This window comes from Xenopus laevis, chromosome 2S (genome assembly GCF_017654675.1).
Source record: "Xenopus laevis strain J_2021 chromosome 2S, Xenopus_laevis_v10.1, whole genome shotgun sequence".
NCBI lineage: Eukaryota > Metazoa > Chordata > Amphibia > Anura > Pipidae > Xenopus > Xenopus laevis.
This window is the reverse complement of record NC_054374.1, coordinates 29,521,948-29,547,543: the sequence shown is the minus strand read 5'-3', so window position 1 is coordinate 29,547,543 and position 25,596 is coordinate 29,521,948. Positions and strand designations below refer to the sequence as shown.

At 45.9% G+C, this 25,596-nt stretch overlaps 3 protein-coding genes across 6 annotated transcripts; 2 read left to right on the top strand and 1 right to left on the bottom strand.

Moving 5' to 3' along the window:
- Positions 1 to 1,531: 1,531 nt before the first annotated feature.
- On the top strand, positions 1,532 to 11,287 carry pde9a.S (phosphodiesterase 9A S homeolog). Its single transcript, NM_001096172.2, is given in 11 exon segments — positions 1,532 to 1,560; positions 3,166 to 3,217; positions 3,665 to 3,733; positions 5,467 to 5,553; positions 6,399 to 6,503; positions 6,920 to 7,002; positions 8,708 to 8,864; positions 8,952 to 9,062; positions 9,360 to 9,464; positions 10,303 to 10,431; positions 10,904 to 11,287. Coding segments are annotated over 11 exon segments (1,029 nt in total). The 5' UTR covers positions 1,532 to 1,534; the 3' UTR covers positions 11,009 to 11,287.
- A 618-nt stretch (positions 11,288 to 11,905) lies between these two features.
- wdr4.S (WD repeat domain 4 S homeolog) lies at positions 11,906 to 17,482 on the bottom strand. 4 transcript variants are annotated; one of them, NM_001087039.1, is given in 11 exon segments: positions 11,906 to 12,521; positions 12,785 to 12,854; positions 12,947 to 13,127; positions 13,530 to 13,597; positions 13,822 to 13,920; positions 14,210 to 14,270; positions 14,377 to 14,489; positions 15,083 to 15,239; positions 15,498 to 15,644; positions 15,747 to 15,809; positions 17,280 to 17,482. In NM_001087039.1, coding segments are annotated over 11 exon segments (1,278 nt in total). In that variant the 5' UTR covers positions 17,435 to 17,482; the 3' UTR covers positions 11,906 to 12,357.
- On the top strand, positions 15,096 to 23,554 carry LOC108709309 (fibrous sheath CABYR-binding protein). Its single transcript, XM_018249035.2, has 6 exons — positions 15,096 to 15,209; positions 15,539 to 15,585; positions 17,258 to 17,495; positions 17,776 to 17,830; positions 19,060 to 20,040; positions 23,286 to 23,554. Exons 1-6 carry the CDS (start codon positions 15,096 to 15,098, stop codon positions 23,492 to 23,494), a joined length of 1,644 nt encoding a protein of 547 aa, XP_018104524.2. The 3' UTR covers positions 23,495 to 23,554.
- Positions 23,555 to 25,596: the final 2,042 nt, after the last annotated feature.

The window sequence follows — 25,596 nt, the reverse complement described above, 5'->3', positions numbered from 1 at the left end:
TCCTGTATGGATACTGGCAGGATTCTGGTTTGACAATGGCTGGATACTGGCTGCATACTGGCTGGATACTGGCTGGATCCTGTATGGATACTGGCTGGATACTGGTTGGATACTGGCTGGATACTGGTTGGATACTGGCTGGATCCTGTATGGATACTGGCTGGATACTGACTGGATCCTGTATGGATACTGGCTGGATACTATTGGATGATGGCTGGATACTGGTTCGATAATAGCTGGATACTGGCTGATACAGTAAGGTTTAGCCAAACACTTAGGCAGGTGTAGCGGGGAAATCCCCTGCAATTTTATTAGTCAAGTGATGTAACGTTTTGGGGGCGCACCCCTTCGTCAGAATTGGAGAGGCTGGGGGAACAGGAAGCTCTATTGATATGGATACTGGCTGCACCCTAGCTGGATACTGGCTGGATACTGGCTGGATACTGGCTGGATACTGGCTGCACCCTAGCTGGATACTGGCTGGATACTGGCTGGATACTGGTTGGATACTGGCTGGATACTTGCTGGATACTGGCTGCACACTGGCTGGGTACTAGCTGGATACTGGTTGGATACTGGATGGATACTGGCTGGATACTGGTTGGATACTGTCTGGACACTGGCTGGATACTGGCTGGATACTGGTTGGATACTGGCTGGATACTGGCTGGATACTGTGTGGATACTGGCTGGATACTGGCTGCACACCGGCTGGATACTGGTTGGATACTGGCTGGATACTGGCTGCATACTGGCTGGATACTGACTGGATCCTGTATGGATACTGGCTGGATACTGGTTGGATACTGGCTGGATACTGGTTGGCCAAAAATTGGGCAGGTTTAAAAACACAGTTGGATCAAGGACCACATTGGTTCATTGATGTCCTTTGTCCAACTGTCTGTGTTCTCTGCGTTGTTATTCGATCATGCGGCCCTAGGGGCCATGATCAGATCAGCCCAATATTGCCCAACACAAAGTGGGCATATCAGAGAGAGATACAGTTGGCGACCATGTATTGCCACATATACTACTGGATAGTGGTTAGATACTGGTTGAACAGTGACTTGATACTGGTTGGATAGTGGTTGGATATTGGTTGGATACTGTTTGGATAGTGGTTGGATAGTGATTGGATAGTGGCTGAATACTGGTTGGATACTGGCTTAATAGTAGCTGGATACTGGTTGGATATTGGCTGGATACTGGTTAAATATTGGTGGGATAGTTGGATAGTGGTTGAATGAGGCACGTCGCTGCCTGTACTGGTTGCGTTATGCTCTGTTGGTGTTTATACTGGTTGGGTTACATTTTTCTCTGTTCAGTTTCTGCTCTGTTACTACATACAATAGGAGCGAGTAAGACTACTTAACCCTCTCATCTTCCCGAGGGGTGGGAAAGAAGTTGAACCAGTTTGTCCCTAGTTACTGAGCAGTGTTTGTAGTATGTAGAGAAATTAGTGATACAGTCAGTGACACAGAGAAGGGAACAGTGCCAGTCGGTGACAGCAGTGCAGGAGAACTCAGGAGTCAGGATGGACAGTGACATGAAGCAGAGCAGGTAAGAGAGTAGAAGGGGCATGAAGTTGGGCTCTAGAGCAGTTCCACTGTTGGGGTAAGAACTGTTTGGTTTGGGTCACTGACATTAGAACAATTTGTACTGAAGGATGAACCATAGGGACAGCTTCTATAGGCTCATCTCATATTGTAGTGCAGGGCTAGGGGGCACCTCAGAGGAAAGTCCAGATTGTTTGAAGGTCCCCTGGGGCCATTGTCGTCTTCCCCTTTCTATATTGAATTACAATGCTGGGGATTTATTTGCAGTTGGACTTTGCAGCCTGTTCCCTTAGTGAGAGTAACAGCAGTTAATGAGACAGTTATTTGGGCAGGGCATTTTTCCATTTCCATTCCATTCCCATCTCAGATGCTTTGTCTGTAGTACTGAGGGCAAGTGGGGGTGTTGTTCCATTGCTGCTCATGGAATTGGCAGGGCAGGTGAGAAGTGGTACTGCATTGTGCAGGTTCCTCATTTTAATCAGTCCCGTCCCTTTAAAGGGCATGTAAAGGAAAAAAAATAAAATCCCATTTTTACTTTCTTTAATGAAAAACAAACCTATCTCCAATATACTTTAATTAAAAAATGTGTACTGTTTTTATAAGAAACCTGACTGTATGCAGTGAAATTCTCCCTTCATTTACTGCTGTGGATAGGAATTGTCAGATGGTCCCTAACTGCTGAGCAGGGAAACAATCATACTTATGAACAGCAGGGGGAGCCCCCGTCTTACTTCCCAGCCATGCAGAACTCAAGCAGCTTTGTTTATGACGATCCCTAAGCAGCCCAGACCACACTGAGCATGTGCACAGTCCTAGTCTTGCAAAGATGTTTAACAAAGTTACAAGATGGTGACCCCCTGTAGCCAACTTTGAAAGCATAAATTATTTGTTTGATTAGACTTGTGGTGCAGTAAGTTCATGTTTATATTTAGTATACAAAATACAGCATTTCTAGCCTTATTCTATTTTAGACTTTACATGCCCTTTAAAGATCTACGCCTGAAAGCGTCCTGCCTGCTGACCCCCACATCTCAGTGTGTTTCACCTCAGGGATCCCCCCAGATGCATCATGTTCTGGAAGTTAATGCTGGAAAAGTTATTGGTGGGCAGCAGCCCAGAATCAGGGTAACACAGCTCAAAGAAAGAATACATTATCCCAATGGACAGAAATAAGCTGAAGGCAGGAGCTCAGGGTATATACCCCCGGTGCAGGATCCATCATAGAGGTACTTACACCTAGGAGCTGAAACATGGTGAAAGTACCCCTTTCTCTACCCCACTGCTTTTATTCCATGGACAAGGCCAAGACACAAGGTCAGGCCATCACAGCCCTTCCACTTACCTCCTGTAGGTGGGCAGTAAGGATTTTAGAGTGGGCAAATGCAATTGATCGTTATTATCCTGTAGGGAGAGAATGATACACTGTATCGTTAGCAGAGAGACCCACCTTAATGGCCTTCCAACAGGAATGGTCCACTTACTGCCCATTGGCTACACAGCCTTTATACTCAAGTGATGCATTACCGAAACTGGTCTTTAGGAAATAAACCCCGGAAGCCATAGGGTCTTCTACTTTGGGTGTTAGAGACTCTGTCCATTTGATTTGCAGTGAGACACCAAGCAACATCCCTACATCAAAGAGCAACCAACAAATAACCCAGGTAAATGTAACCTTCCTTGTGGGGCTTTGTAGGAGGGGTCAGTGTGTGGGGGAACATTGGCTGGGGCAGTATGTGGCGGGCACAGTGAGAGAGGGTGGGGCAGTATGTGGGGCAAATTGAGAGGGTGGAGCAGTGTGTGGGGGCAGAATAAGAGGGCAGGGGAGTGTGTGGGGGCACATTGACAGAGGGTGGGCAGTATGTGGGGGAAGAATGAAAGGGTGGGGGAGTGTGTGGGGGCACATTGACAGAGGGTGGGCAGTATGAGGGAGGAGTCAGCCTGATAAAACACTGGTATTTTTATTTATTTCCCAATTGAATTCTTATTATTCCTACTCACACCCAGTGGCCAACAATTCTTTGTGTCCTGAGTGTCCAACCCCCATTTCCTGAGCATGTCCACTGCTGTTACCATGTACCCTAAACTGACATCTTTTCAATGTATTCCAGCCTTCAGAAGAGACCCGAAAGGCCCTAAAACAACCAACATTCAATGTGTGGGGGATGGAGAGGAAACAGGTGAGTGATCTGGAGAAGGAAACATGCAATGGCCAAAGTAGCCACAACCACAACCAGTGTCGGACTGGCCCACAGGGATACCAGGAAAACTCCCGGTGGGCCCAGGTGTCAGTGGGCCCTCATGCTGCTAAACTTTTGGCATATTTCATGGCCATTCCCTATTTCTATGAAAACAAAGAGACTAAATAGATTGAATAATAGATTATAGTATATAAAGAAAAGACTAGCAGTATAGAGGTTGTGTGAGGAGAGGAATTATAATAATACTGAGAGTGGGCCCCTGGTCTAAGGTTTTTGGGTGGGCCCCTGGTGTCCCAGTCCGACACTGGCTACAACAGTGGTTTTACTATTAAACAGATTTTATTTCCACTGTTACATGTGTTACAATAATAATATGCTCCATGGGGACACAAGGGTTCTGCTCCATTAAGGCACCTCTGGGCACCCACGTTATCATCATCATGACCTAAAGCAAAATGAAGATCCTGGAATCTGTGCCAGAAAAGCATTGCGTTACCTCTTCTTAATTCTCCTGTTCATCTGGGACACAGCCGCTTCTAACCTTGTATACCTGCCAACTACCCTACCCTTTATACCCGTGAGCCACATTCAAATGTAAAAAGAGTTGGGGAGCAACACAAGCATAATAAATGTTCCTGGGGGCTCAAAATAAGGGATGTGATTGGCTGTTGGTAGCCACTGTGTGGACTGACAACCTACAGGAGGCTCTCTTTGGCAGTACATTTGGTTTTTATGCACCAAAACTTGCCTCCAAGCCTGGAATTCATTTTTCAATTTGAGGCCACTGGGAGCAACACCCAATGGGTTGTGGAGCAACATGTTGTACCAGAGCCACTGGTTGGGGATCACTGGGCTAGGAGAACTGGAGATAGTGGGTAGGTTGGAGGTTGGAGGACTTACTTTGATACTGTAAGAGCAAGTTGCTTATACGGTAACTTTCTCCACTGATCCAAGTGGATCAGTTGCTTTAGCCTTATCCCCACTAGATACTTCATGTTTTATGACCTGGATGAATAAAAACCTTAATGGGCATAACACTCCTTAGCATAAGGCTGGAAAATACCATATAAATATAGTAGTAAGTAGTACTGAGTAGTGAGTAGATACAGGATTATCAACTCTACTGGTATAATGGACCCTCTAATCTTCTACTTAGGATCCTGATTTCCTACATGTTGTGGTGGGCTTCCTGAGTGCCCATTCTCTTACTGAGTTATTGATCATCTCTGTGTATATGAAATGATCTAGAGCTGGAAAACCTATGTGATTAAGGGAGATATGATGTTCAGAGTAATGCAACAGATATAGCCACTGATTCCAAGGCAGCATAGCATCACATGACCTATGACTGAATAAAATGAACTGTGCATGACTGGACAGAAGAAGACTATTGGAATGTAGGACGTGGGTAGGGCAGATCCCAGAGTAACACATAAATGTGATGGAGGTAGGAAGCACAGTGTCCCATGAGCCAGACCGAAGGCAAGTATAGAATGATATATGACTGGATGGGAGTAGAGTGTACTATTAGTAGAGTTTACTATGAGTAGAGTGTACTATGAGTAGAGTGGGGTTGGAAGGATGACTTGGGGTTGGAAGGAATTTGGCCATAACATGATGTGTCATTGGATAGAAGCCAAATGTCACATGGGACTGGCAGAAACACAGTATAACATGAACTGTTGGTCTCAATTCTTATTTTTAACTGGCAGATGCTGTGTCTCTTGGAGCAAATGTTTTATGAATTGGATTTGGTGACAGAGTTTAAGATGGAGCCTGAAACTGTGAGATGCTTCTTGGTAAGAAAAAGCAAGGGATTGTGTCTAAACACCAAGGAACATACAGTATATGATGTATAGGCTTGTACCATTAATGGGACACAGAGAAGCAGAGAAGTCATGGATTGGGTTATACCTGTATTGGCAGAGCCAGGCATATACACAGGTTCTAAGACACGAGGTGCTCATTGTTCCATACTGGCCACAGTTATTGGCCAGCAGTTGCCATTGTGCTTGTTTTTCTCATAAACAAATGTGAATGTAGATCCAGGTTAGTACAGGTGGGATAACAACCTTATCAAAGTCACATGAGCGTACACCCAGCAGCCATTACTAATGAAAGAGAATGCCCAATTGGCTCATGATACTGTAAGATTCTCCATTATAACCACGGGAACAGTAGATTTCATTAAAGGTTCCCAGTAGAGTATGTGACTCTGGTTCCTACCAGTCTAGATGGTCATAGATCCACTAAACGAAAACCCGTGTGCAGTCCCACTCAAGCTGATTGGCCAGAACCATAAACTTCATTGGCCGTTAACCTACAATGGAGCATAATATGAATTATGGTCTCTATTAGATTAATATGACAATGGGCAACTCCCCCCAAGGCAGTTTACAGCAGGGAAGTGCCTCAAACTCAATGCAAAAACATTGGATAAGTGTAGTGTAAATAGGTGCCCATGATATACCTGTCTGCATCTTCAGGAAATCTCCACCAGTACAATATGCCAAGGTGCAGTAACTGACTCATGAATAATTGTAGAAGTCACTGCCACAAAGCCTTGGGTACACTAAGGATCTTGGGATACAGTATGTAATCAGAAAGTGTGTGCTGGTGACTATGCTGTGCTTCTTGCCCCTAGACTTCTGTTCAGAAACATTACCAGGAAAACCCCTTCCACAATTTCTACCATGGATTCTCTGTCACCCAGATGATGTATTGTGTGATATCCCAGTGCCAGCTGCAGGTATGGGGTTCTTTCACAACCTCCAGCCGTTTTGTCTACTCCCTTATGTCTATCCCTACACCCAGTTCTCTCTCTCCTTACCTGCGACTGAATGTCTCTTCTTCTTTTCTCTCATCCTGCTGTCTCTTTCTCCCACTCCCTAAGCCTCATCCATCCTTCTGTGTCTCCCTCACCAGTTGTTCTGTCCCCAAGATCTCACCTTCTCATCACCATTATGAATCCATTTGTCTCCCTTATCTGACCTTCTCAGTAGGTTCCCCCAATTTATTCTCTAATCATTTTTTGTCACCATCTCACCCTCATCCTACTTTCTTGGTTGATTCTCCCAGCTTCTTCTACCCTCTTCTTGCCATTATTAGTTCTTTTCATGTATGTCCCAAATTCTCTCTGGACCCTCTCCTTTGTTTCTTCCTCAGGAACACCTGTCACATATAGATATTCTCACTCTGATGGTGGCTGCCCTCTGCCATGACCTGGACCACCCTGGTCTCAGCAATTCGTAAGTAAAAACACTGCCACCTCAGTTGTGGATGTCCACATGGGAAATGGGCAGAGTCTGCACATGATAAAGAGCTGAAGCCCAAAGCATGTTGGGTCAATACAAGTTTTGCAGCCAAGTCCTGCAATTTCCAGTTGCACATTTCCTCCAAACCCTTGGTAAAGCCACAGACAGAACATTGGCAAACTGCTTTAGAAATGGAGAGAGTCCTCAATATGCAGAGAACCTTGTTCCCTATTGATACACACAGTAGCCTCTCCCTGGGTCGCGTGGGTTTCCTCCAAAATACATACAGGCAGGCTCCTGGTAAAATTAGCCCTTGTCCATGAGAATGTGATTGGGAGTTTAGATTGTAAGCTCACTAGGGCAAGGACTGATGGGAATTTGATAGGGACCTTAGATTGTAAGACACTAGATCCAAAAGGAAGAGTGTGAGGATCTCCAATAATCAAGAACAAATTTTGTTAAAAAAAGTAGAAAATTTATTAGGACATAAAACCTAACGCATTTCGTGCCTAATGGGGCACTTACTCATATGAGTAAGTGCCCCATTAGGCACCAAACGCATTAGGTTTTATGTCCTAATAAATTTTCTACTTTTTTTAACAAAATTTGTTCTTGATTATTGGAGAGCCTCACACTCTTCCTTTTGGATCTAGTGTCTTGGATTTTGCACCTTGGGACTGAGGTGAACTGTGAGTGAATCTCCCTGCTATTTACTTAACCATAATATTTTTTTGTATTTAGAGTGGTACCACTTATATTGAATATTTTTCCTTGTGGCAGCACACACTCACATTTTTCTCACCTTAGATTGTAAGCTCACTGGGGCAGGGACTGATGGGAATGTGATAGGGACCTTAGAGTGTAAGCTCACTGGGGCAAGGACTGGTGGGAAAGCGATCAGGACATTAATGTGTGAATAGCCTCTAACCAGTTTTGTTGATCTTATTAGAGCAGGGAGTTTTAGGGGGTGCAAAGTTTTTCATTATTTTGCTACAAGTTGCAACTACTAAATGAGATCATTGACATTTACAATGTGGCAGATGAAAGGAACCAAAGCAACTCTGCAATTATTCTACATTTGATTTTTATAAATTTGCTGCCCATACTGGTTGTCTCCAACTGTACCCAAAACAGTTCCTCATGCTTTCTGCCCCTTCCAGTCTCTTTTGGTGACTGAGGGGTATCTGCATGGGACATTTTCCAAGTACTAGATCTGCTCCCCAAGAAAGAAACTTGCTCACCCAGGGACTGCTTCATGCAATGGGGAGCTGTGACGAGAGCAGAAATCCAGGACACAGGACTAGAAGTTACCCCATTTACAAACAAACAAATGTTGGTGCAAGGCACTCTGGTAGGTCACGCATAGATGAGACTGATAATAATTAGATAAAAATAGAAAACTTTTATTTATATAAACATATCTCGTCTGCCGCGTTTCGTGTCACTGGGACACTTAGTCCTAGGCTTGAAAACTTACATACATGGGTGTAAATATTACCCTATTTACACCCCAACATTCTGTCCCTGCTTAGAAATCATCTTTGCCTCCCCTTCTACATGGGTCACATGTAGATAATATATCCCACCATCCACCTTTGCCCTTAAATTTCTCATTATATGAAATTTATAGCAGTTATAACACTTAGGGGACATTATTACAATAGAAACAACTCCCAGCAGACTGTGTATTTGTTCTCAGATACCAGGTCAACGCTCAGACGGATCTGGCCAGGCAGTACCACAACAAGTCTCCGCTAGAGAACCATCACTGGGCAGTTGCGTGGCGCATCCTAAGCCAAAAGCAGTCCAATCTGTTACTTGGAGCAGACCCCAAGCAAGTCCCCCACATACAGCAGGTAATGGTTGGGGTGGGGCAATATGGAACATGAGCACAGGGGCAACTCTGGTTGAGGCCTTCACACAATCTCTTTTCCTTGATACAGGAGATCATGGAACTGATTTTGGCCACAGACATGGCACATCATGGGGAAATCCTACAGACTCTTCAAAATATAGAGAATTTCAACTTCTCTAACAGAGAGCACGTAACTGCGGTAAGAGCAGCCCCTTGACCTGTAATATTACCTATATCCCCTATATGTCCTATACCCATCTCCCCAACTTATCCCTAAGCATATGTCACCGTGAACCCACTCTCACCATCAGCCCAGTCCCCATTTTCATTCTTTTTAGAGTTTTACTTGCAGGGTTACAAAAGTGCAATTTGGACAAATAAATCCTGAAGAACTGATTCTTCTATACAGCACCTCTTACCCCCACACACTTACCACTCTCACTTACCACAGGCATTTGTGTGTTGCTCAATGTTCTGTTTCACTTATGTTCCACAGCTGAAGAAAGGTCTCATTAAGATCTGTGACATTTCCAATGAAGCTCGGCCAGCAGAACAGGCAGAAATCTGGGCAGATGCCCTCATGGAAGAGTATTTTCTGCAGGTGAATGAGTCTCTGTATGCAAGTCTGTGACTTTGTGCCACTGTATCTGAGTGTGACCTGGAAGTTTGGGTTGCTTCACTGAAATTTGCCTGATGGGGTATCTTTTGAAGAGACAAGTAGAGATGGTGCCCCCAAGCTGGGATTTTCCTCCCAAAATGAGGATACTAAAATTTGTAGATGCCTTGGTATGAAGGAATGGACAGTGAATTGCTGTAGATGGTAGTTACTATATTCAGAAAGAAGGAGGTGTTCACATAAGAGTGAGTTGTGTGTGAGAGTGAGATATGGAAGATGGAAACAGGAATGGAGAGTTGAATAAGATGAAAGTCAGTGAGAAGCAGGAGAGAGTGAGATATTGAAGATGGGAACAGCAATGGAGAGTTGGAGAAGATGGGAGTCATGAGGAGCAGGAGAGAGTGAGATATGGAAGATAGGAACAGGAATGGAGAGTTGGAGAAGATGGGAGTCATGAGGAGCAGGAGAGAGTGAGATATGGAAGATAGGAACAGGAATGGAAAGTTGGAGAAGATGGGAGTCAGTGAGAAGCAGGATAAAATGAGATCTCTGTGAAGGGTGGGACAGTTTTTGTGTAACTACTGAGGAGTATTAGAGGGGGCAGAGGAAGAAGCATCTCTATAGAAAAAAAGCAGATACTGAGTACTGTATATACCTGTAAGTTGCCTCATCCAAACGCAGGGAAATTGTAGGGTTAAGTCTGTCCTTCACCCGCATACCCTCCTGTATAAGGGAAACCCAGTAAGAATGTGAACAGTGCAATGATGCTGGGCAGTCACATGGGTAAGATACGAGTCAGATAATGTTTTTTCTTTTTATCCAGAGTGATCGGGAAAAGGATGAGGGTCTCCCAGTGACCCCCTATATGGACCGGGACAAAGTAAAGAAAGCCGATGCCCAGAGTTCCTTCATCAGCTTCCTACTTATCCCCCTGTGTGAGGCGCTTTGCAAGGTAATGCATGTGATGTCATGATGCAGGAGTGTGATGTCACAAGAAGCCAAGGCCATTCAGGATGCCATTAATTGTCAAGATCACTGCTGGAAACTGGGGGGGGGGGGGGCCACAGGGTTGCCATCCCTCCACTAGTTGGAATTAGCGCCCCACAGTGGGGATGCAAGAGATTTGAATCCCATTCATTAGCAGGAAATTTCAAAATGGCTTTGTATTAAAGGGGTGAAGCTTCTTATAACAGTGGGTGTGGCTTATAATTGTGGGTATGGCTTATTTATAGCATCCCTCCAACGTTATCACCCCAATTCAGTGTGCCAGGTTCTAATGCAGGAATCCAATCGCAGCACAGCCCACCATAGATTCACAGCATAAGGGATGTGCTTTATGGCCTTTCATGTAAGTAGCACTGAATTTCCTTGCTAGAGATTCTCCCAGTGGCCCCCACTAATCAGTCATTTATCTCTGGTTCCAGCACTTCCCTCTGCTGAACAACTTACTGCTGCAACCCCTGAGAGCTGCCAGACTGCGCTACCAACAGCAGATGGACAATGGGATGCTTGAGAGGCAGGACATGTGACACCGCGGGGCAAGTAGCCGTGATACACGTTACTGACATAACACCTGTGTGGGCGCATGATTCATAGATACCCTACGAGGGCAGGTATTGCCCATAGAGTCCCTGTGAGGGCAGGAATCAATGACTATAGGGGAAGATATTGCTTCTATAGTCGCCATGAGGCAAGTACTGTGAGAAGAGCCTGAGCTGTGGTTTCATCTCAAACAGACGCATAAAGATAATAGGGTCCAAACTACCAATCAATAAATGATCTGTGTCCCTCCCACGTGGAGCCACTATATGTGTGGGCCTTCCTGCTTCTTTGCCTCACACAAGAGCTCAGGGTCCCTGCACTATACAGAGGCACACTGGGTGGGGGCGACATCATTTTATGGTATTTATACAGAGAATAGACAAGGGAAGCAGATGAAGTGGGCTTTGCTTATGTCATTAGATGGGAAGGGGGCATGGTTGTGTGACATTACATGGGCAGGTGTAATGAACCCCCAGCACCTCCTGTCTCTGGGGCAGTAACCAAATGGGGAGGGGGATGGCTGGGAGTGGTCTCATGGGGACAAAGGAAAGTGCAAACTGGCAGTGGGTAGGAATGTATTGGAGTACTGAGGAAGGGGTACCTTCTATTGGAAAGACTGCTGTAGGGAGGGACCCCCATTTAGATCATGTGACCTTACTGAGCAGACCAGTCAATGGGAAAGCAGAGCTGAGCTGGAGGTAAAACTTCAGTCATGGTGCTGTCAGCAAGTTTGTCCTGCCCCCAACTGCCACTAAAAGGTAAAAAGCAACATTTTGCCAGTTATAATCACCTTACCTATATCTCACCTATAATTACCTCCCCCATATTCTGGGAACAGAGCGTGAATGGCCACTAGCCAGAAAAAGGCAGAATTGGCAACAAAATCTGAGTAAAAGTTTTATTAAAGAAAAACATGAACCAAAATAAATTTTCTGTAGCCCCTCCTCTGCCCAGGAAGCTCCGCCCTGGGTCATGAAAAGAATCTGGATTTCCTTCTTCAAACAGATGTCACAGTGGGTCACAATTGCTATTGCTCCTATGAGTATCTTTGGCTTCCAGCCATACTCCCTTGCGGCTGAGCCTAAATGGTCATGTGCCTGCAGGCTGTGTAAAAGAAGTGCCCATTGTGGCGTCAATGCTGGAGCAGAACCAGACATGGGTTTGGCCTGGGAGTTTGTGCTCCGGGGATACAGCACCAAGTAGAGAGACACCAACAGACTTGAACCCTCCTGCTTGCCCTTTAGTCCTCATACAGTTCGCAAATGCCCAATCAGCCGGCCCAGGATAGTTCCGACATCAGACACAAAGGGGCAGATTTGCACACGCTGATTCTAGGCTAACTCTCTGTTTTCTGCACCTTGCTGGCCAGAACCACTTGCCCATCTGCGGCTTTGCGCTTTTCACTCTCCAGCCGCAACTCTTTCTTCTGTAGGTAAGTGGCCATGTTATCAAACACTGCTTTGTACAGACCCACGAAGCGGCTCTCTGGGGCCCCAGCACCTGCAGCCAGAAAAGACATGGATTGTTACTGAACTCAGTCCAGTGGCACACAAAGGTACTTGTGTGTGACTGACTCACTTTGTCACTGCTCTACCTGAATGGGAACTTTACACTGGTGCCACCAGATAAAATGGTGCGTTCCTCCCATTTCTGGGAAAGCAGTCAATCATTATGGAGCCTGTTCTTTGGGTCAGCGATGCCCTATATCTCAATAACCTGCAGCACAGGTACCATTCTAATGTCACTAACTAAGGACCACTTACCTTCCAGGTCTCCCCAGTTCTCCTGGATGATCCCAGTGAGCCTTGTTAATTCTTCATCATTTGACACTGACTGTAACGAGAAACACCCAGAATCATTCACACCCCCCAGACCTGCCCCCTCCCTTGTCCTGCTGACTGCTGCCCCCTAACAGTCAGACTCACCTGCCATTGGCCATCCAGCTCTTTATACTTCAGCAGTGGCTCTTCCCCGACGCCCGACAGAACCCATAGGAAGGCGGAACCATCAAAGTCCAAGTCTATGGGTGTGTGAGTGAGTGCTATATACTGTGTGAATGTGAGGCGTGGCTCAGGGGACACAGAAAACAGGAATATGCCGGGAACCCTAAAATAAAACAGGACAGTCAGACCCCTCTCTAGTACTAACCCCCTTCCTGCCAGAAGCCTCTCTGCCCATGTCACCTGAAAGCCAACCTTTGGAGTGTAGGGAGCTGCTCATATTAAATAGAATCACTGCTTCCTGCAAAATCACCTAAAACATTCAGTTTATGGGTTAGGGTCTCAATGCCCCCCTTTAACCAAAAGTTTGTCCCTACATTGAAATAGTTTTAAATAGGAACAATCACTATTTATTCATTATATACAATTCTACATAAATTTACATTGTCTCCTTCCAGCTCTTTATATATTTCCTATAAATGTGTTTCTCGCACCCAGAGCCCCTCATTCTGCCCGATCCCACAGCCCCTCATTCTGCCAGATCCCACTCCCTGAGTGGTGGTCTCACCCTTCACACAGCACTGCCAGTTGGATTCCGTTGCAGGAGCAGCAGCTGATCCTAGAGACCGCGAATCTCTGGGGGGACATAAAACAGTTGCAGCTCAATAGTAGCAACAGCCAGTGCATGATGCATTGTGTGGCAGTGATTCAAGGCCTCCCCTGGGTCACTAATCTCTATAACCATGAGCTGCACTCACACTCACAGCAGCACTACCACTTACAATCACTTCAACATGTGACTGGCAGAGCACAGAGAGGAATGTCCCATTTATGAGGGGTGTGAGCCCCAGATGCCTCACCTTGTTCTCCTGATCCTCCAGTTCATGGGCGAGGCTCCTCAGGGTCACACTGTGAACTTCTTTCCCAGACTCATATTCCCAGAGGCGCAGAGTTCCATCCTGAGCAGGGCATGGGGCACAGGGAGGGGGCATCATCAAGGCCAGCGGGGAAAGCAGCAGTGCAGTCGTGGTGGTTTGGGGAGTGAGGGCCACCAGGTTGGAAAGGGAGAGAGGGACATGGGGCACAAAGAGACTAAGAGAAAGAAAAGGAAGGATATACTGCCAGCTGATTAAAGTGGGGGGCAGGTAGGAAAGCACTGGCAGAGTGGAGTAGGGAAGGTGGGGGGCAAAACTTCCGGGTAAAGCAATTCTTAAGGGAAAAGGAGAACACAGCATGGCGGTTACTTACCCCAGAGCCGGAGAGGAGCAGTTTCTCTTGCCCAGGGAGGGGCAGCAGCTGGGACACAAACCTTGAGTAAAGAGACACAAATGAGGGAAGGAAATTATTGGTCCAGTGCTGTACTAATATAGGGGTAGTTATATTGGGGGGAAAAGGGAATTGGGGCGTTCACTCACTCTGTGTGTCCCAGGCAGAAGGACATGATGACATGGGGGGCCCCCCAGCAGCTCACACGGATTTTCTCATCGCGGTCGCAGGTGATTATGTGTTTCCCATCCAGACTGATGGTCTATGGGAAGAATTATGAGCCACGTTGGAGACACAGAGTGGAATTTAAGCAACTCGTTAGTCGCTAGCGATACAGAGCACTTCCATTAAAGGACAAATTACTTACACTCCACAATACAGGCCCCAATCTCACCACCACTGGCCCCACAATATGATCTGTGGGGAAACTATGGAATGGGGGGGCACATGGGTAAGTACAGAGTGGATGGAGCTGCAGTTCAGCTACAAAATGACATTTGGAACTGGGAGGGGAGCTGGGGGCTACATCTCACACTCCACACTCCCCTGTGTTATGTTGGTACAGGCTGAAGTGAACAGTACCACTGAGTAAGGGAAATTGGGGTTGTGTGGTTCACTCCACCCTCCCCTGTGTTTAGATATTGGTACAGGTTAAAGTTGACTGTACCACTGAGTAGGGGAAATGGTGGGGAAGATTAATAATTGGAACCTGAAGGGAGAACAGAAACCAGGTGTAACCCTAACCTCCACACCCTGCATTCCATGTGACAGATCCTTAAACAAAACATTCCTCTGCTGGTTACATGGTAACAGCTGTGAATTATGGGACAGATCCTATGGGAGCACCTGTCTTACCACATCCAGCAACATGGAGAGATGTCCCAGCTCCAGTCGGCCCTGCTCCAGGGCCCGCGGCACAGAGAATGAGAAAACATCACCGGATTTATCTGCCACCAGGATATGGTTCCCACAGGGAGAGAAGGTGAGAGCTGTACAGCGTCGGGACACCCACCTGGGCACAAAGCACAAACACAGCCAATGGGAAAGGAGTCCAATAGAGGCAGTTACGAGAGGTACAGAAAAAGGGTGGAGTCAGAGGAGGGTTCGAGAAGGGGAAGAGAAACCAGAATAGCAACAGAAAGGGAGGAGGAATCAGATAGTGAAAGAAAGTGGGAGGAGTCATAGCAGGGACAGAGAAGGAGGAGGAGTCAGATGAAAGAAAGAGGAAGGAGGAGCCAGGAACGCACATGAAGGGGGGCTCGCCACCCACCTCACACTGATTTTCTCCCACACTGGTTTGGTCCGGAACAGAACCAGCCTCTTGTTATCATCTGTGAGGGCAAAATATTCCCCCGAAGGTGAGAAGGCAGCAGCGAGGATCTTATCCGATACATGAGGATCTGCCGAGCCCTCCTGTCTGGGGAAGGGGACAACACTGCTACAGATGAATGGGAATGTGTGTCTGTGCAACTAAAAACTCTCACCCAACTGTACCCCCCCCCACATACAAACCACTTACCCTGGGGCTGCACTCTGCTTCTCCAATAAACTACAATCCAAGTGAAAGGGGCAGCAATCGATCCTGCAGGAAACAATAGGAATGGGCTCAGTCAGGGGGAACAGACAAGGATGTGCCACATGCTCAGACAGACAAAGTAAGACAATCATGTGCAACAAGGTGTATCAAAGGGGTGGTTCATCTTCAAACAACTAGTTGTTTTTAGATAGATCACCAGAAATAATGACTTTTTCCAATGACTTTCTATTTTCTATGTGTGACTGTTTTTCTCATATTGAAGTGTCAAGTGTCTTTTTTCACCTTCTGAAGCAGCCCTGGGAAAGGGGGGTCGCCGACCCTGTCAACTGTTCTAAATTGATAAATTTAGTTGATACATTTCTTATCTTTGTCCCTGCTGAGCAGAATCTTTGGGTTTCATTACAGGCAGCTGTTAGAATTGATACAATAGTTGCTAATATTTCAGAGATGTTGCTGAGAAATGTATCAACTTAATGTTGCAAAATTGTAACAGTTTAGAGTCTACATTACCATTACTGAGCTGTCAGACTCAAACACCAGACACAAACATTCAACTTTAAACTTTTGGAAGAACAGTAAAAAATAAATAATGGAAAGATATTAAAAAAAGTCTTTATTTCTGGGGAACAATCTAAAAACAACTGAATTGAAAAAAGTGTTCGGAAGGTGAACAACCCCTTTCAACTTCAGCTCCCAGAATCCCAACCCTAACGTCTTCCCTCCCTGTGCCTTTCTCCTGGCTCCAAGGGAAAGTTCAGGAACACATGAGGAATGTCTGACCTGTGGGGGGAGTTGGGAATATTGGAGGGCTGTACTAGGCAGAGGTTGGATGGTTTGGGGGAGTTGGGACTATTGGGGGGGCTGTACAAGGCAGAGGTTGGAAGGTTTGGGGGAGTTGGGAATATTGGGGGGGCTGTACCAGGCAGAGTTGGATGGTTTGGAGGAGTTGGGAATATTGGGGGGGCTGTACCAGGCAGAGTTGGATGGTTTGGAGGAGTTGGGAATATTGGGGGGGCTGTAGTAGGCAGAAGTTGTATGGTTTGGTCTGAGTTGGGAATATTGGGGGCTGTACCAGGCAGAGGTTAGATGGTTTGGGGGAGTTGTGAATATTGGGGGGGTACCAGGCAGACGTTGGAAGGTTTGGGGGAGTTGTGAATATTGGGGGCTGTACCAGGCAGAGGATGGATGGTTTGGAGGAGTTGGGAATATTGGGGGGGCTGCACCAGGCCGAGGTTGGATGGTTTGGGGGAGTTGGGAATATTTGGGTGCTTTATTAAACTTCAACTCCCAAAATCCCAACCCTAACGTCTTCCCTCCCTGTGCGGTCTCTGTGCCTTTCTCTGGTTCCAAAGGAAAGTTCAGGAGCAGATGAGGAATGTCTGACCTGTGGGGGGAGTTGGGAATATTGGGGGGATGTATTAGGTAAAGGATGGATGGATATAGGGAGCTTCACTAAGCTAACACTAACACGGCCACGTGTTGTCATTGGGCAGGTGTTGGGCGTTTATTAGTTACCCGACTCGGTGCCCCAGGAGCCGGCTACCCCCGGTGATTGCGAGACTACCGGGTCCCACGCGCAGCATCTCCTTTCCTGTCCGGCACCACTCACGTGTCTGTGTTTCCCGGCGCGTCACAGTGACGTTACTTGTGGTCACCAGACACCGCGTCATCAGTGCGCACCTGAATCCCAGGGTCAGAATGGCGGCTCCGGCTGGGAGAGTTGTGCGCCAGGTACAAAGATCCCGGCTGATTTTCTGGGTGCGGGGAGGCTCTATGGCAAAACGGGGACGGGGCGGCTCTACACACGTTATTAATTGGCTTCTCCCGGCCACTGGGGGGTGAGTTCAGGGAGGTCGCGCCATTCTTGTACATATGGAGGAGGGGAGGGTGCTGCTTCTGCTGCGTAATGGGGTACAAAATGGGTACACTGCGGGGGAAGCCGGGTTTGGGCCAATGGGAAGGTGGGAGAAGCTTTTCCAGGGTCACTGATTGGGGGGTTTGTCTCGTGCAGGTGGTGCTTCTGCGCAGGATCAGTGTCACTCCGGCCCGAGGAGCCAGCGGTGCAGGTGAGCGTCCGACGCACTTGGGAGAGAAAAGAAATGGCGCAACAGTGGCGCTAAAATAAAGTCTAAACCTTGAGCATACCTCCCAACATTCTGGAAACGGAAAGAGGGCCCAAAAAATTTGCCGTGTAGTTTTTATGTTTTATTACAGTTTTACTAATGAAGGTGAATTTCCCTTTAAGCTGTGAGTCTAACTTCTCCCTAGGGACAAAAACTGTTACAAATGTATCTTAAGTATCTGTTCTGGGCTCTCTGCCAAGAGCCAATTAAGTCAGAAGCATTGTATCTTTTCTGGCTGTTCAGTGCAGAGAAATCTGGACATTCCAGTGCAAACCACTGTGAGTTGAGGCTAGCTGTCAAAAGAGGGACTATCCTGCTTAAAATGTGACAGTTGAGAGGTATGCCTTGAGATTCCCAAAGTGGTGAAAAGGAGAGATGTCTGTGCAGTGACTGGAAAGGGGTCCCAGGGTCAGTCAGTGATACCAGTTTATTACCAGAGAAACCGTTTCCTTCTGATAAAACAAATTGGGCAGTTTATATTACTGAGTGGATTGTGCTTCACAAATGTGTAATACTTTCATTTAATAAACTTGTATCATTGATTTGACCCTGGGGGACCCCTCTGCCCCCTTATACACTATACTATCTGCATTATTGTCCTTTATCCACCTGTACTGCCCCTTATACACTATACTATCTGGCCCTTCATTCCTTCTTACACTTGCCTCTTTGTTCTCACCTTCTCCATTACCCTATATCCACCTGTACTGCCCCCTTATACACTATATAATCTGTATTATTGTCCTATATCCACCTGTACTGCCCCCTTATACACTATACTGTCTGCATTATTGTCCTATATACATCTATATTGCCCCCCTTATACACTATACTATCTGCATTATTGTCCTATATACATCTGTATTGCCCCCTTATACACTATATACTATCTGCCCCTTCATTCCTTCTTACACTTGCCTCTCTGTTCTTACCCACTCCATTACCCTATATCCACCTGTATTGCCCCTTATACACTTTACTATCTGTCCTATATCCATATAGCCCCCTTATATGGTAGATGATCTGCCCATTGCCCTATATCCACCTGCACTTCCCCTTATATGCTAGATTATCTGCCCAATTAGCCCCTCCATTTCCCTATATACATCTGTACTGCTACATTATTGCCTTAAATCCACATATTTGAGTTTTTGGGCCCTGTCTTTCCCCAGGTAAGGGATCCCCACAGTACAGAGCAAGCAAGACATTGGTTTCTTTTCCAGTTAAATTCTCTGCAGCTTCCCAAGATTCAGTGACAAGTGAGGACAGAATCAATGTTCTCTCCAAACTCACCCGACCTGCAGCATCCATTGCTCTTCAGGAACTAGGAGATCAAGGGCCAGGAGAACATGTACCTGGTAAGAGTTTAGGACCAGAAGGGAAGCTCCACCCTGGAGATGAAGGGTCACAGGAGAAAGTAAAGAGTGTGGGCAATGTACCTGAGTGGGACGAGGATTCATCATCCAGTTATAGTTCTGACTCTGAAGATGAAGGAGACAAAGGTGCACAGTTGAAGGCTGCACATGAAGCACCAGGTGTCAAAGAGAATGGATTCTCCTCTGTTCACCCTGAGCCCAAAAAATCTGATCCTAGTGGGGATTTGCTAAACCAGGATGGAATGTCTTCAGCCACAGTTCATCCAGAAATACAGCCAGAAGAGGGCTTTTCTGGGGACAAAACTGAGCCATTGATTGACCATGCGCCTGTCATACACGCCAAGGGAGAGACACAAGGCGAAGACTCTCCACAGAAGACTGAGGTCTCTGCTGAAATTGTTCCATTAGCAGAGTCACCAGATCCTGAAGGAGCTGAGATTGAGAGATCTGTACCAGATGCTGGGCCTGTGGTACATTCAAAATCTCAGCCAGGAGAGGAAAGCAGAAGAGATGACTGTGAGCAACTACTGGACCAGGCGCCAGTCATACACACTGAGGGATTGGCACAAGAAAAAGCTCCAGAGAAGCTTGGTGCTCCAGTTGGAGATGTTCCATTAACTGAGGCACCAGGTCCTGAAGCAGTTGAGATGGAGAGGTCTGGAGAAGACACCAAGCCATCAGGGGAAGCCTCCCCAGCTGCTCAGAGCGCAGCCCCTCCAGCTGAAGTGTGTGAGGCAAATCCTGTGGGTACAGAAGAAGAAAATGCATCAAAATCATGTGAGCAAAGTTCTAAGACACAAGTCATTCTTATGAATCAATGTCTTTTGTCAGGCATCTTCCTCTCTTCTCTTGGTGGCCTTGTCTCCCTGACCTACCATCTCAGACTAAACACTTTCCATGTATTTGCAACTCCATTAATCCCTCAAAAGTCTTCTGCCTTTTAACCTTACGCTCCAGTTCTTGAAATTGCTTGAGCTCCTTCATTCATCCAGAGGAAAGCAAACTAATCCTGCCCCAGTTTTAGTCTTATCCTGGGGAATGGGCAGACTCCAGTGGGGCAAATTTTCTGCTAACCCTGCATTTCCTCTTATTTATATCTGCATGTCTCTGCTTGCTGAAAGGAGTTTTCGGTATAAGAACAGTTCTGAATGTTGAGAGTGGCCTTGCTAGGTATTTACATGTCTCTTTTTAAAGATGTTTAGTTGGAGAAGCACCCAGAGATTATTGTGTTATTTGGGAATTCTGGCACTGAAACTTATTTAGTTGCATTCTGCCCCATGTGCTGGCTTTGTTGCGAGGTTTGTGTTCCCTTAGCTGAATTACTTTTTATAAACAACAACGTCTCTTATTCTTCTCCCATTCCTCTGAGTGTCTCTGAACTCCCCAAATCACTATAATGTCCTCTTTGGCAGAAGTCTGTTTGCCTGATGTTCCCATGACCTTTATGTTTAACATTACTGTGGGTATAGACTGTGTGCCACCCACTAATTGGGTCTGAGCAACAATTGCATCTTTCTGCTGGTCTGGAAGCCCCTACTGTATGGTGTATCCCTCTCACCTCAGACTAACGTAGGGACCCAAATGAGCTTGCACCCATTATACAGCATCATTATTTGTGTGATTGTCAGCTCCCTACTTGGAGATTCTGTCAGCCTAATGCCCAGTCCAGCTCTGGGGGTACATCCTGTAGAACCAAGTCCAGCCAATAGACCAGCTCAGTCATGGTTTATTTAAAGTAAGTCCCACTGGGAGGTTCCTTCCAATGCAGAACAAGTAGTCACAGTAACATTGCTGCTGGGAGAGGTTCCTAATATAGAAAAAAGAGGAATTTTGGTTGAGCCCCACTCACCTGCCATTGTTCTTACGTCCCCACAGCTTGGTCTCTGTATGTTGCTTTTCCTGTGTGCAGTAATTCCTGGGGGTTCTGCCCAGTCGGAGGGAGACTGTGGTGTTCATCACACTCCTTGTCATTGATCCCAGGTCCCCCCTCTCACTCTGGTTGGTTTATATTCCGCTAGTCTAACTTTGCATTTCTGGCCAAAGTAAAACCATGTCAGAAACTTGAAGCGTGGACAGAACTCTGCGTGTTCCTGCTCAACACTGCCACCTAAATAGATGACCCCTGCTGAAGCCACATTCCAAGAGACCAGCCGCAGCAGAAGAAGAGATGAGCTTTGAGTCTTTCCTTAATGTCCCTACTAGTCTGGTGTCTGGATACTGAGTGCTATAGGCTGCAGTCTCTATCTATGGCAGGAAGTAGTGTGTGGGACATTGGGCCGATGTATTCCCGGCACTCCTTCCAGAGCTTGAAGCCCCTCCCAAAAACACTGCTCTCATCTCTGTGGTGATCTGACTTGAAGTTTCCTAGTCCTTTGTTAAAATGGTCCAGTGAGAAGTGTCCTAGGGAAGATGAACCCTGGAAAGTCCAGAGAGCAGGTCCAGAGCATCCAGGATAAGGCAGAAGATTGCACAAGCAAAGCCAGAGGTAACACCAGCCCAAAGCGAGGCTGTCTAGGAAAGTCATCGTTACATATAACTGGACCCAGCAGCAGGAGGAGCTCCAGGTCTTCCACCCTGCCATTCTTCTGTATGGAGTCTAGATAAGAGATGATTAACTACTGACTATACCTCTCCTGATGAGTGTCAATTCCCTGTACGGTAAAAGCTTATACCATCCTCCTAGCCCATGAGTGGTGTCTGCGCAATGGAACAATAAGAATGTGCCTTGTTCTGACATTTTGGCAGATGCTTAATGGGCAGATACACTTGTGCGGATACACTAGCAGGGAATTTACTGGTGCTTAGTGGTAGAAGGTCCCAGTGCTAAGTACTACCAATATGGCTGTTTGGAGGATTGTTTTTATGAGATAAAGAGCAGACACAAATGCCCTTTAAGATCCCTGGCTGGGGATGATGGGCAAATACTTAACTGGTAACCGGTTGCACACCCTATAGTGTGAGGAGCTTAATATTGAGGTTCTCCTCAAGCATTTAGCCAAACAACATCACAGGTTATCTTGATCTTCTGCCCCAGACATAGGTTTGGGTTCCATCAACTTCAGCCTCAGCCAACAAAATCCACCACTGATCCCGTGCCCAGTCCTGTGCCTATGTTAACAGGTCTGGTACGAAGAGAAAGTTGTTTGACTCCCACCTGCAGACTCATAAACAAGCAAGGTGTAGCTGTTGAGAAGACTGCACCTACAATGGTTTCCAGAGGCCTAGATCCCCCTGGAACTGCTGCCTTTGAGAATGAGGAGAGAGATACTTTTGTAAGATGAAGGGCAGCCATCCCCAGCCCCCTCCTCGCACAGTTGGTCTGATACTGTGAGCAACTCATGAGATCCATAAGATTCTCCTTACACTCTCTGTACCTACCTGATGGGCTGTGCCATTCCCAGGAAAAGTCCCAGTTGGTGTCCCAAAGAATCACTTGACATCTCTTGGTATCATTTGACGTCTCCCCATTCCTCATCTGCTTGTGTAACGCCTGTTCCCATTCCACAAGATCCAGGCTCTAAAAGCAACCAAACAGTTTGGTCTTGGAATATTGCAATGAAGATGTGTTTAAATGTCAGTGTCAAAATGATATAATATATATATAGACTATATGCACTTTTATTCAGGAATCCATTAAACCTCTGGTGTGCAAGTAAATAACTTTTCCGTAGCAAGCAGACTGAGAAGTGGTCTATAGAGGGTTAATATGCCCTTTGCTACATACAGCTACATAATGATGATTCTGTAGGCGGCATTACCCAGAAGGGGGCATCCTTATTAAATGATACTGTAGGTAGACATGGCATCCCCTGTAACTGTAGGGCTGTCCCAATATCCTTCCCATAAAGAGCATACACTGGTTGCCCTGCCTGGTGCTGTTTCTATACTTGGTCCTTCTTTGGCTTGATGTAATAAATATTGGCTGTGGTCTTTGATGAGATGAGTGTCGCAGTGGTCTTTGATGAGATGAGTGTCGCAGTGTATCTGCTTTCATTTCTTTTCACTGTATTTTTATTTTGTAGCTGCACCTCCTCCTCCTCCTCCTGCTGCCGCTACTGCTTCGGTCCCTCCAGCTGTTCCAGTTGTGGAAGAGGCTCCGTCTGACAACTCAAAGTACCAGAACCTGCAGCATTACTCCTACACGCCATATACCTTTGTGGATTCTGACTTGGAGCTCTCAAAGTCCCGCTTACCTCAGCCTTCAGCAGGAAGACCTTCCCCTCGCCACTGAACCTGTGGCAAGCTACTAAATGTGTGCTACTCTGTGCAATAAATCCTGTATATACCATTACCTTGGCTACTTGTGTCTTTGCCTGGGGGATTGGGGCATTGGAAGCTGAGTGTTTAACCAAAGCGGCTGAAGGATAAGTGATTCAGGTGCCCCTCAGATTGATAGATTGCACCCTGCAGGGCAAATACAGTTGTGCGTGTCCAGACATAATGGAACTAAGTTGAATCTGTAACCCACAGGATTTCCATCCAACCTGTCGCAATCTGGCACAATAGTCCAATAGTGAAACGTTGGGTACAAGGCTAGATTTCTCAGAAGTACACCATTAATAATGTCAGAATCATCCGTATAACACTTTAGATTGCAGCAGTTCTCAACAACCCAAGCAAGTGAAAAACTTGAAATGGACAGGTTGGGTTACATTACCTCATTATGGACTTTGTGGAGACTGGACCTTGTTTATTGGTACAAGCAATCTTCCAACCTTTTCCATCAACAACATATTATGTCTAACCAACAGTCTGACTCCAAGGTTTTCTATTTTCTAAAGCTGCCACTGTAGCATCAGCCAGAAGCTGCTACTAAATTATTTCTTCCATCACTTTACCAAAAATAATCACTTGGCTTTGAACCCCAATTTCAGCATTGCCCTATCTATTGATTTGACACTCACATTAATATATTGGGGCCTATCTCAGGTGAAAACCATCCGGGCCTCTCCTTCAGACTCCATGTCCCAGTATCGACAGTATATGTCAAAATATCAATGTATCATATGATTAACCTTCCTGCTTGTTTCATCTAAAGCGTTATCTTCTTGTTCAAGTGTTTCTTAACCTTCCTAATCAATTCTGATTTAAATGTTGCCAAAGCATTGCATCCTAATTCAATTACCGCTATATCCAGAATTCCAAATGTTCTCAGTTGAGAGAAAATTGACCAAAAATCTAACCATTTTGTGCCACTTAGTCCCAGCTGCTGAACTTTAAATTTATTAACATTAAAATGAAGGATGCAGGAGACCTTCTTCTCCGAGCTCTTGCCATTACTCAGTGTACAAAGAAATGTCCTATAATAGATACACTTCTCTTTGCTGTATCGTGGAGGGTAGGAAGTGAAAAATGTTTCATACAGTCTAACATGGTTGGGTGAATTCATGTTATAAAGTAACCATGGACCTGCCTCCTACCTCCTTATCACCAAGAATTCCCCAAATGCTCCCAATGGGCAAAGACCCATGTGATGGAAATGCACTAAGCACATTACGGTACATTGTCCTTCCCTGTCATTCTTTCATCTCCTGAAGACTATTTTCATCTTATCCTCTAAAATACTAATACCCCTGCAGGGGTTAATTTTGATGGAGACGCTGTATCCCTTAGCCTTAATGCACCACATTTGTACTTTATAATGTGAATGAGTAAAACCATTGACTTTGGTTTCTTTTTGTCTTTTTGTTTCTTTTCCTTTTATCAATGGACTTATTGTATTTGTCCTGGTAATGTCCATCTGGATTGTCCGCTGCTGTTTATTTTGAGTCTATCATATTTAGGACATATAAAATCAGACTTTCTAAATCACTAAATTCTAAATATAAACTGTGAGATGTGGTATACAATTTGCCTAAATACAGTACCTGAATCTCCTGTGGGACTTAGGGCTTAAATGATTAATCATGTGAGCAACTCCCAGCCTGCTCCACCATATATCCACAGCTACAGCAAATTTTCACTCCTCTGGCCACTTTTCTCCCCACTAGTGCACCCATGGTTACCCCAAATCCTGCTAAGGGTGCCCCATTACCATATGGCGCTATAGCCTCAAAAGAATCCTATAGAAAGCAGATCCAATATCCAATATCATAAAATTTCTGGATTGTAAAGGCTGACTCAATATCGGATATTGCAATCCAGACTCCTGGACCGCATTCACTTAGTGCAGAGATCCCCAACTTTGAGCCACATTCAAATGTAAAAAGAGTTGGGGAGCAACATAACCATCGTAAAGTTCCAGGGGTGCCAAATAAGGGCTGTGATTGGCTATTGGTATCCCCTGTGTGGACTGGCAGCTACAGGAGGTTCTGTTTGGCATTACAACTGTTT